Raw genomic sequence first — 12,260 nt, forward strand, 5'->3', positions numbered from 1 at the left:
ACTAAATAAACAATAACATGCATTTTGTGTCCCTCTTATTTTGAAAGGGGGGTGTAAACTTTTGACCCCAACTGTATATTGCCATAGATGTAGGACCTTTTGAATATTTCATTTGGAATGTTGTGATTGTCATTGTCTGTAGTGGCCTAAAAGTACAGCGTTGTTTGGTGGAAACAAGAAGGAAGGATGTGGCAGAATCTGTTGTATTAAAATAGTCCCCAAAAGAGGAAGCCATTAACTGAATGATTTAGACTTTGCATGTGCAAGGACAGAATTAAGGGATCATTCCACTGTAATAGGTAACACTTTGTCATCTTATTATGGCAGCCCCTGTGGATTGTACAGTATGATATACAAAAGCATTCACACCCACTGTTGTGACCTAGTGCTGTATTTGCTGAGCTGATGTTTCTGCTGCTGAATAATGAGTCTCATGACTCGTCACTTATATGAATGAGACTGAATGACTGACGCATTTCTCTTTCTTTCTATATGTGTCCATTTTTGGTCAGCAAACGTACGCAGGAAGTTAAAAATGAGTATTACAGCATACAAATTACAAATCCCCCAAAGACATGTTTAAAAATAGCCATGGACAATTAATCTAAGTGGACTGAGTGTACAGTGTACAATAGGAGTGTGTTCCCAGAGCTTTCATGGCCTGTAAACGAGCAGGGACATTTCCTTTAAGGTACAGAGCCTTTAAACTCGCAAGACAAAGGAATGAGAATCACATGGCACGCTAAAGCTCTTATAAGAACTCTTGGAGCTGGCTTGAGGAGTTTTTCTGTATGTATGGCAAGACTCTCACGATGGGAAGAAGTGAAATTAAAGGTGTATAGTACTGCTGCTGTGTGATGTAATGGACTTCTTACTGCTTACCCAGGCTTCCTTTAATGCACCACAGCTGTGCCTTCTCGAAATGGCAATACTGACATCAGTAATAGAAGAAATACAGAAAAATAAACCAGCTTCTTCTGTCATCATCCGCCAAACCGCATACATCTCAATGCGTATAGCCCTGCCAAAGGCAAAGGGCAGGCGGAAGGATGCAAGTAGAGGGTAAAGCAACTGAAGGAAAAGAAATGGAATCAGCATTACTAAACAGAAGTAATGACTGACATTTTCATCTGGCTTAATTTGAGCTCCAAATCAGCATATTAGAGTGATTTCTGAAGGATCATGTGACACTGAAGACTAGAGTAATAGCTGAGGAAAATTCATCTTTGCCAGCAAAGGAATAAATTCTACATAATAAAACATATTAAAACAGAAAGCAGATATCTTATTATTGTATTTATATTTTACAGTGTTACGGTTTACTTTATTTTTTTTTCAAATAAATGCAGTCTTGGTGAGCATAAACATGACTGTTCAGACAGCACAGATGTTTACGTATAGTCCCATTAAAAAAAAACAAAACAAAAAAACAAAGCAAATACAGATTACTGACTGCATAAACCAACCTTTTGTTCTGTGTGCAATCTGATACAAACAAAGGCCCTTCACTTATGTAAATAAGCATGTGCTCCAATTTTTGAGCAACACATTGCAGCTCAGTATATACTAAAATGGAAACATATTTAGTTAATTAAAGGTATTCCCTTCTCGCCAGCACCATTATACTTGATCTGTATTAATTGAGGATAAGAATCTACTAAACCCTCTCTGACCCTCTTAAAAGCTTGCTGAGCAGATTTTAGTATTGCGCTGTAGGGCACGCAAGGGGCTGGTCTTGGTTGTTAACACCCTCCTGTTCTTGTTTTTAAACTGCTGTAGGTGGGAAAAGAATAGAGTCTGGGTTTTAATATGATCATAAAAAATTTGACTGGTAAAATATTAAATGCTGTTGGTATTATTGTTGTCGCTTCTAAATCTAAAAGCCAAATATATGTATAATAGCTCTTATGCTCACCAAGGCTGCATTTTTTTTTTCAAATATTCAGTAAAACAGTAACATTGTGAAATATCTTTACAATTTGAAATTGTTTGTTGATTTGAACAGGAATGATCTTATTTTTATCATCTTTTTTGTTCTTCTTAGCGGTGAGAGTGGAGCAGGGAAGACGGTAGCAGCAAAGTACATCATGAGCTACATCTCCAAAGTTTCAGGTGGAGGTCCAAGAGTTCAGGTGGGTTGCACAGAAAGAACAACAAACATGAAAATATTTGCAGAGACACTAGGTGATGAAATAGAAAAACAACATAAGGTGGCTTCCTGTTCCAGATAACTTTACTTTGACTATTTCTGACAGTTCTTGTACTGACAGAATCCTGATCCTTTTTGAAGTTTGCCTCATCTGACATTATTCCTCTTCCCCCATTTCTTACGATCTTTTTCATCCCCTAAACCCCACCAGCAGCCATCTGTCCCCCACAATCCCCTTTTGATCTGCCCTGTGTCCCCCTCTCAGCCCCTTCAGGAGCCATGTGAGTGAGCTCATAGTCGGAGGACTGACACTTGTTGCTTGCATTTATCCGATTTAATTAACTGTTTGTTAATGCATAGGTCTAAAAATCTGTTATGCTTGGATTTTGCATAACATTGTGAAAATTAACATGAATTTGAAAAATTCATTTGGTTTTTCCTTTTGCTTTAATGACAGTATGCATGAACTCAGTTATTCTTTATGAGTAACTTTGTCTTATCTTCCATTTCTAAACATGATTCAAAATGTATCGGCAATTACTTAAATTCCCTGTAAAAAAGTTTTTTTTTTTTTTTTTTTTTACTTTTAGCATGAATATGTTAGCCTTAAAGGGGTCATCGGGTGCGAAACTTAATTTTACATGTTGTTTGAACATAAATGTGTGTTGGCAGCCTGTGTACACAACCACCCTATAATGATAAAAATCCACTGACGTCACAAAAACCAAGGCTGCTCCCACAATACTTGACTGACACAGCCATCTTACTGTAGACCTGCCCTGAGTGAGCTGTAAATAGTCTGACCGCCGTTGTTTTGATGCCGGTGCAGCGGAGGACAAAAATGTTTCCTAAGCAATTGAGGTGTTCTGTTGTTAGATGTAGTAATGGTCACAGCACTCATCATTTACTCCCATCATCTGAGCCGCCGAAGACGCAGGGGATTAACATTACTTTCAGTTTTGAAGGAAATGCGCCCCGCGATCTACATAAATGCGTCTATGTTCACGCAAATCAGCTTTACCTACAGCAAAAGTACTTTCTTAGTAATGTACTAGTTAGCAAGTTTCACGGCTAAATGCTGCTAAAGTAAACAGTACTGCTTGTCACCCCACAGAAGAGAGGGGCCGGATGGGGCGAGCAGAGCTCATTAGCATTTAAAGGCAAATGCAACAAAACGCTCTGAAAAGGGCTGATTTTGGCAAGGTAAAAAGGGTGTTTTTAACACTACCAATGAGAAATTTTAACCAAAGTATGTTATAGACTTCTCATTAAGACCCTAAAGAATCATATCAACTTGTGAAAAATGGACATCCGATGACCTCTTTAAAAGGAACACTTCACTTTTTTTGAAAATAGGCTCATTTTCCAACTCCCCTAGAGTTAAACAGTTGAGTTTTACCGTTTTCGAATCCATTCAGCCAATCTCCGGGTCTGGCGGTAGCACTTTTAGCATAGCTTAGCATAAATCATTGAATCTAATTAGACCATTAGCATCTCACTCAAAAATTACCAAAGAGTTTTGATATTTTTCCTATTTAAAACTGGACTCTTCTGTAGTTACATCATGTACTAAGACCAAAACAAATAAGACCAATAAACAAAACACTATTGGCTTTTTTAAAAAAGGCTGCTTGATATGTCCCACTCTCTCTTTCTGTTTCAGTTGAAATTACGTCAACAAATAGAATAACGCAGCATGTTTACTTCAGTAAACCTTTAGTTTTATTAATGCTTTAACGCCTTATTTTGTTCATAATTAATCACGCTGAATTAAATGACATTTTACATACATTTGAGTCCCACTGTAGTTTTTTTGGGACAAAGAATATCCATGCTGAAATGATTTCCTGGGTGTTAAATCTAATGATTTGATAATGAACAGGCTGTTATTTGTGCTTTGATGAGTATGTTTGATGGCGTCTTGAACAAAGTAGCGTATTGTAGTATAACAGAAAGGCTCTCTGCTCGGCCTGCTCTGCTTTGTCTGATCTCTTGAATGTCACAGTGCCTCATGATCATATGACCATCACTGCTGTATGTCTTGCTCATCTCCCTCTATTTATGTTCTTTTTATCTCTCTTTATGTCTGTTTTTCACTTGTGAGGTCCACAAAGAAGTTGGTACCCTTCTCTGTCCATATGCAAATTATCCGTGTGTGTTTTTCCTGGTGTTGCAAATGCAAAACATTCTCGGCTCTAATTTGTTTACACCAGCGATGTGATATTTAATTTCAGATTTCTTAAAAATATGTTTGTGCGATTCGGTTGCTCAAAGTAGATGATGCTGTGCGAATTCTGTGTGGAATGTGCACGCATACTGACATTGATATGTGTGTGGTGGATGAATTCAGGTCGCTTAGGCCACGTTTTGACATTGAGATGACCAGTTTGACCTGAATTCACTCTACAGGATGGGCGTTAGCCACTGAGCTCATTACATGAGTTCCAGATCAGCATAAGTTCTGTACTTTTAATCCTCCACAGTATGCAAAACATCAACTTAACTCTAAATCTCTCTCTTTTTCCTGTTCATATTCACACAGCATGTCAAAGACATCATTCTGCAGTCCAACCCTCTCCTGGAGGCCTTCGGGAATGCTAAAACAGTGAGGAACAACAACTCCAGTCGATTTGTAAGCTTCGATCATCTCCCATATATTCGTTTCATTGAAGAAAACAGACAGCATATGTCTGAATTTTGTCCTCAGGATAAATTTGAGAGGCACACAGTTGCACTAGTACCAACAAAAACAGTGTGATCATCTAGTTTAAATACGAAACGAAAGAAAGCACAGTGTTTCGTAAGGCTTTGGCCTAAATGAATACTCGCAGGCCAAAGCAGCCATTACAAAATATGCTGCACGCCACATTTACTTGCAGTTCTGCCTCATTATGCCCAGACATGTCAGTCTTATATTTGTTCTCTTGGGATTGGTGTAGTTTTGTTGTAAGAGGAATGGATTAGCAGTGATATAAATGGATTGAGAGTTTTGTGGATGAAAAAGCATCTAGGGGTCCTGCAGGGGCTGGTAATGTCATTACAGGTTTAAGTCTGGACATGTCTGGTAACTGCGGACAGCTGCAGCACACATAAATGAACAGAGAAAGACACATAAATGATAGTAAAAAGTGTTTGTGTGTGTATCTTCTTGGATGTTCTGGGCATACACATCCACCTGCAGTAGAACACATCTGTGCCTTTTTAACATTCATCTTCCCTGACAGGGGAAATACTTTGAGATTCAGTTCAGTTCCGGCGGTGAGCCAGATGGTGGGAAAATCTCCAACTTCCTTTTGGAAAAATCACGTGTGGTGATGCGGAATCCTGGAGAGAGGAGCTTCCACATCTTCTACCAGGTGAGAAAGAGGACACGAGGTGTCCTCTTTTAGAAGATGTCGCTGTGACCGTCAGCAGCATAAGTGCAGCACGTTATGAGGAAAAATCGAATGAATAACCGCAGTAAAATTCAGGAAAGGGAAGATGGAGCCATTTGGCGCTGAAAAGCAGGTCACGTTGTTCTGAGTTTACCGCTTGAGTTTTTTGGAAGAGGGAGAGTCTGTCTGACCTTCTTCTTAACGAGGCCTTCTCACCACTGTTTCTCCTTCACAAGTTTGGAGACTTTGAGAGTTTTCCTATGGTTACTTTTATTTAGCACTTTTTGTTTTTTGGTGTTTCTTCAACTGTGGACGCTTTTGGCGCTGTGGACTTTTAGAAAATAAACACTCCTGAAACACTTCTCATACTCTCAATAGTTTGTTTCATTTGTCCACAAGAATTCAAACTTTTTTTTTCCCAGAAAGTCATAAATATCCACCGCAGTGCCATTTCCTAGACGTCTTAAATTTTGTATTGTTAAATGGTGTTTTGTACTGAAAATGACGGTGGTGGAAATGACATTTGAAAACTTTTTGCAACGTTTTTGGACTCTTGACTTGCCAAGTTTTATTTTAGAACTAGCATTTCATATATCCTAAATAGAAAACACCCCATTAAAGACTTTTTACATTGCCGTTCAGAAGTTTGGGGTCATTAAGATTTTTTTAAAGGCTCAAGCACTGATGGTGCAAGGACCCTATTGGAATTTCTCAGTTTCTTCTTCAAAAAATTCACATTTTAGAGGGCTTAAACATGCTCAAAAACTCATGAAACTTTGCACACACTGCAAAAGTGAAAATTTCATCCGATATGGGTTTTAGAAGTGAGTGTGGCAAAACAGCTCAATAGCGCCACCTATAAAATTTCAATGAAGTGCCACTCGAGCTGTTTCACATACATGTACGAAATTCGGAGGGCACATGTAACACACCAATACCTACAAAAAAGTAACCCGGTACAAAGTCTGAAACCCAACAGGAAGTCGGTTATTCTGAATTTTCTCTGCAAGTTTTGTGTATTTTTTGCCATTTTCAGGCGTTGTATTTAAACTAACTCCTCCTAGAGCACCAAATTTGGTCAGTCTAATCTAAAGCCCTTTGTGACGTTAAATTGCAAAGATCTTGAGTTTTCGTTGAAGGATGTGTTCGTGGTGGCCTGACAAACTTTGTTTTGCCATAAAAAGGATTTTTGAATGGTAGCGTATATGAATTGACAAAATTGGGGGCAGCCGTGGCCTAATGGTTAGGGAGTCGGGCTTGTAACTGAAAGGTTGGGATTTTGAGTCCCAGGTCCAGTAGGGATTGAAGGTGGGGGGAGTGAATAACCAGCGCTCTCTCCACCCTCAATACCACGACTGAGGTGAGTCCCTTGAGCAAGGCTTCAAACCCCCAACTACTCCCCAGGCGCCATTGCAATAGCAGTATCAGTGTGTTTGTGTGTATGTGTGTTTGTTCACTACTCACTGCTGTGTGTGTGCACTTGGTTAAATGCAGAGCACAAATTCCGAGTATGGGTCACCATATTTGGCACACGTCACGTCCTTTCCTTCCTTCCTCTTTCCTATCAAATTTAAGCTTGATTGGAAATGGTGCTTAATAACAATAATACGCTCAAAACTTATGTTTACGTAGATTTTTTTTTTTTAAATTTTATTTTTATTTTCTCTCTCATACTTTTCACTGACAGTGTTATTTGCCTGTTGAACAAATAATTCATTTGCAAAAAAACTTTATTAGGAGAAAAATTAATATTAACAAGTTTAGAAGAATGTTTTAATGTGTCCTTGATATAACAGAAAATTTGAAAAACATTTATTGTTTTTACCCTTGGGACATAAAAGTGCTGACCTTGAAGAAACACCCTTTTATGAAAATATTACATCTTTTCGCAGCTAATAGAGGGAGCCAGTGGAGAACAGAAAAGTAGTCTGGGTATCACCAACCTGGATTACTACACATACCTCAACCAGTCAGGTTCCTACAAGGTCGACGATATTAACGACAAGCACGACTTCCAGGAAACCTTGGTGAGAATGCTTGGTATTTGAGTCAGACTCCGCTGTTCTGGGAGTCTTATGTAGCTGTGAACCGTTTGCTTGTTCAAATATGACAACTATTTTCTATATTTGCAGACACTGTTGTTTTAACATCCCTCTCTCCTCTCTGTCTGACCCCAGCATGCCATGGACGTGATTGGTATCTCAGGGATGGACCGCACCCTGGTACTGCAGATTGTGGCAGGAATTCTTCACCTTGGGAACATCGCCTTCAGGGAAGCAGGGAATTACGCTGCTGTAGAAAATGATGAGTGTATGTACATAGATAGTTTCTCATTTTGGTGTCCTCGTTTGAACTGTGTGCTGTAGATTATTTCATTGCATTTACTCACGCCAAACTGCCTTGCCACACCAAATTACCCCAGAAAATAGAGCTCTGTTTATACGCCTGGTATCTGTATTACATCACACTCTAAAATTACACAGTGAAACTCTGAACTTCCAGCCCACCCCTCTATTTCCTCTCTCTCTCTCCTTCCCATTGCATCTTAAAGCTCTCAGGTGGAGCAGTGCACTTGAATGACAGAAGCTGTTTGCTGTGGCATAAAGCCACGCTGTGCTGGGAGCAGACGAAGCTAATCTGTGCCTTTCCTGTTCTGCCCTTTCCCAGCCCCCTAACCCCTCTTTCTGTCTGCCGCCAGCGGCTTTCACACATTTAGTGTTGGCTTGCCAATGTAAAAACCACACGCGGCACAACTGCTTGGTCGCCTGCTTATGACAAAACCGTATGCAAACAGCTCATTCATTCTGGGAAATGCATTCTATAGATAACATCTTCCAATGCACATCCATACATTTTTATAGAGCTCTTTGACTGATACCATGCAAGCGTGGTTTTGAAAGCCATGGACACTCCCAGATCTTTTTATAGTTGCGTTGTTTTGGGAGACCAGTTAGTGCGCTCTGTTCTACCACACCCGAACATCTGAATAATGAGCCATACTTAAGCAGTATTACGGACTGCATCACTATCAGGGCTGAATGAGGGCAGTTTCCTTTTTAAGGTGGTGAGTCAGTGAAGAGGCGGGTTCCATCAGAAATGGAGTGAGGCGCAGGGCTGTCAGTAACTCGTGTCTCACCCGTGCCTCTCCTCAAAGGAGATCTATTGTTGTGACTACAACGAAAGAAATGCACATGAGTCAGAAGTATGATGTACCACTGTTCTCTTCATTTTAAATTGAGATTAGATTATTCAAAAGTTTGGGGATTTTAAGTAATATTTTTTAATATAAATTAGTAATTTTATTCAGCAACAATGCATTAAATTGATTGAAGTGACAGTAAAGATATAATGTTCCAAAGATTTATATTTCAAATTATATCCTGATCTTTTAAACTTTTCTATCAAAAAAAATCCTTAAAGTATCACAGTTTGATTAAAAAATGTTAAGCAGCACAACTTTCTTGAGCATTAAATTAGCATATTAGAATGATTTCTGAATGATCATGTGACACTGAAGACTGGAGTAATGGCTGCTGAAAATTCAGATTTGCATCACAGGAATAATTTAATTTTAAAATATATTAACCTAGAACACATTTTTTTCAAATTGTAATAATATTTCACAATATTACTGTTTTTACTGTATTTTTTTAAATCAAATAAATGCAGTTTTGGTGAACATAAAACACCCAAAACTTACTGTATAATACACACAGTGCTGGGCGGTTTGATCAAAAATCTGCATCAATTTATTATTATTATTATTATTATTATTAATGTTAATTAGATAGTATAATTTCAAAATTTGTAGCAAAAAATGGTCCGGCCAGAATGGTCCGACCTTTGCTTTGTGAAATTATGCTACATAAAATATAACTGTATGAAACAAAAACAGCAGACATGTTGGATGAGAACGCAGATTCACTCTCTGACAGAAGGTGGCGCTTATGGAACAGCAGCAATATAGCGTTTCCTTTTTACTGCTGTAAACAAAGCAGTGCTGTGCTTTTAAATACATTAATATGCGTTATATGGACATAACGTGAAAATAAAATATCATCTAAACTTTTCTGAAAAGATTCAGTTCCCCTCAGAGATACATTCATATAACATTAAAGGAGTTCACTTCCAGAACAAAAGTTTACAGATAATTTACTCATCCCCTTTGTCATCCGAGATGTTCATGTCTTTCTTTCTTCAGTTGTAAAGAAATTATGCTTTTTGAGGAAAACATTTCAGGATTTCTCTTTATATAGTGGACTTCTATGGTGCCCACATGTTTGAATTTCCAAAATGCGTTTAAATGCAAATTCAAAAGACTCTAAATCCCAGCTGAGGAAGAAGGGTCTTATCTAGCGAAACGATTTGGTTATTTTCTAAAAAAATATATATATATACAATCTATATATGTTTAACCTCTATTTATTCCGTTTCAAGACAGTTAGTGTATGTGTCAAAAAAAATCTCATCTCATTTTCTTATCCAACTTCAAAATTGTTCTACATCGCTGCAGTAGTACCAACCCAGTGTTTACAAAGTGAACGTGCAAAGAAGATCAAACACCCTTTACAAAAAAGGTAAAACAGCAATGTAGGATGATTTTGAAATTGGAGAAGTTTTTCGACATACCCTAACTGCCTTGAACCGGAATACACTGACACAGAGCTAGGCAAGATGACCATTTGAGGTTAAAAAGTATATAAATTTTTTTTTTTTTTTTTTTTTGGCAAACAACTGATCGTTTCACCAGATAAGACCCTTCTTCCTCGACTGGGATTTTTTAGAGCCTTTTAAAGCTGCGTTTAAACTGCATTTTGGAATTTTAAACTAGACGTCCACTATATGGAGAGAAATCCTGAAATGTTTTTCTCAAAATTTATTTTCACCTTTAAACATAATTTCACCTTTTAACCCCCACTCACAATTCAGTATTTAGTTTTTTTTTTTTTTTTTTTTTTTTTTTTCTTTCAATATTTCACGCATCATGAAGCATCTGGCTTCTGTTAATGGTGGTTTACAGTTGGGTTATTTGCCTAGTTAAAGAGTTAGTTGTGTGTTAATAATAGTTCTAAAAATTCTCCAAACGTTAGAAGTGTGAGCAGTTAACAGGGACCTCACAATTCACCACACTGTCTTTGTTGCCTAGCCACTTGTATGCCGATTTTTCAAAAATGCATACAGTGTGTATAATTCAAACTGTTTGAACCGTTATATCACCCAGGACTGATTACACGTTAAGAAACACTTGTGTATGACATTGTGTGCAATTATGATTCTGACTCTACCCAACTCTCCTGCTCATAGTTCTGGCATTTCCTGCCTTCCTGTTGGGGATCAATCAGCATCGTCTTAAAGAAAAACTCACCAGCCGCAAAATGGACGGCAAATGGGGAGGCAAGTCAGAGTCCATAGACGTAACACTGAATGTGGAACAGGCGTGTTTCACTCGTGACGCTCTCTCCAAAGCCCTGCACTCTCGTGTTTTTGACTACCTGGTGGAGGTACAAGCCATATACACCTATATCCCTTTAAAAAAAAAGATTTTAGAGAAAAAATAAGCATTTAATGGATTCCTGTCTTTCTTTAGTCAATCAATAAAGCCATGGTTAAAGACCATCAGGAGCTGAACATTGGAGTATTGGATATTTATGGCTTTGAGATTTTTCAGGTGAGTATTTTATTCAATCGTCACTAATGGAATGGTTATTTTCACAACAGTTAATAGGATGTGTAGCTAACTGTGTCTACCTAATGAGATGAAATGACTGATTTTTAATTGCCTGGATTGGTTCCCCTGTCCTGTGGTAAACAGATAACATATTAATGAGCTTGACTAATCTGATAATCTCTTAGTTTAGCATCTGGTATTGAGATCTTTAAGATAACTGCCTGTGTTGTCTTTGTAAGAAGGGTGAAGCTGGATAACAAAGCTTTCAATCCTTTTAGTTCCAATTCCAACTAAATGCTGAATTCTCATGCACCAATTGTGTAATTTAAATGCTGTTGATAATAATAACATTGTTTACATTATCACCTAAGCTTATTTGCAACTTATTTGTTTTCTTTGTCACCACTACTACTTGTTTTTCGATCATAGTTACAGTATCTCTTTTTGTTTTCATTTGCTTTGTAGAAAAATGGATTTGAACAGTTTTGTATCAACTTTGTGAATGAAAAACTGCAACAGATTTTCATTGAGCTGACTCTGAAAGCTGAGCAGGTAACACTTCTCCCCTATGCTTTTGTTTTCGCTGTAAGTGACATGGATTTGTGTCTTGAATCTATCCCGTCTTTCCCTTAACCTATTTCTAGCGGTACAGGAAGGACTATGTACTTCTTCTCCACCCTTGTACAGGATCATTTTCATCGTTTTTCTTTTTGCTCTCTTCAGGAAGAGTATGTACAGGAAGGAATCCGATGGACTCCCATAGAGTACTTCAACAATAAGATTGTCTGTGACCTCATTGAGAGTAAAATAGTAAGTTTCAGTAACTGTGCAAAACAATCCATCTATTTCAAAAGCTGGATCTGATCTATCATTGCTTAGTGCGGTAAATCGATAAAACTAACATTAGCGAACTAAGAAGTTCAGATCCATATCCACACAAGCCTCTTTTCTCTTCCCATGACTATTTGTCTAATGGCCTCAAAATGCTTGATATGCCTCCAAATTCAATTTGCTTCACTCACAGAGAGACTAGACACACAGAGCCATGAAATTCACAACAAGGGAGAAC

General features: G+C 38.0%; 1 protein-coding gene across 7 annotated transcripts in view; it reads left to right on the forward strand.

Annotated features, from left to right (window-relative positions):
- Positions 1 to 12,260, forward strand: part of myo1ea (myosin IEa) — a 59,452-nt gene that overhangs the window by 27,466 nt on the left and 19,726 nt on the right. For all 7 annotated transcript variants that reach the window (XM_051114901.1, XM_051114903.1, XM_051114906.1 and 4 more), the window contains 9 exons: positions 2,045 to 2,132; positions 4,692 to 4,781; positions 5,374 to 5,505; positions 7,416 to 7,550; positions 7,701 to 7,833; positions 10,828 to 11,024; positions 11,111 to 11,191; positions 11,657 to 11,743; positions 11,915 to 12,001. In XM_051114901.1, coding sequence (XP_050970858.1) covers positions 2,045 to 2,132; positions 4,692 to 4,781; positions 5,374 to 5,505; positions 7,416 to 7,550; positions 7,701 to 7,833; positions 10,828 to 11,024; positions 11,111 to 11,191; positions 11,657 to 11,743; positions 11,915 to 12,001 — 1,030 coding nt within the window. The remainder of the gene's footprint in view (positions 1 to 2,044; positions 2,133 to 4,691; positions 4,782 to 5,373; positions 5,506 to 7,415; positions 7,551 to 7,700; positions 7,834 to 10,827; positions 11,025 to 11,110; positions 11,192 to 11,656; positions 11,744 to 11,914; positions 12,002 to 12,260) is intronic.

This window comes from Labeo rohita, chromosome 7 (genome assembly GCF_022985175.1).
Source record: "Labeo rohita strain BAU-BD-2019 chromosome 7, IGBB_LRoh.1.0, whole genome shotgun sequence".
In the NCBI taxonomy this organism is placed as follows: domain Eukaryota; kingdom Metazoa; phylum Chordata; class Actinopteri; order Cypriniformes; family Cyprinidae; genus Labeo; species Labeo rohita.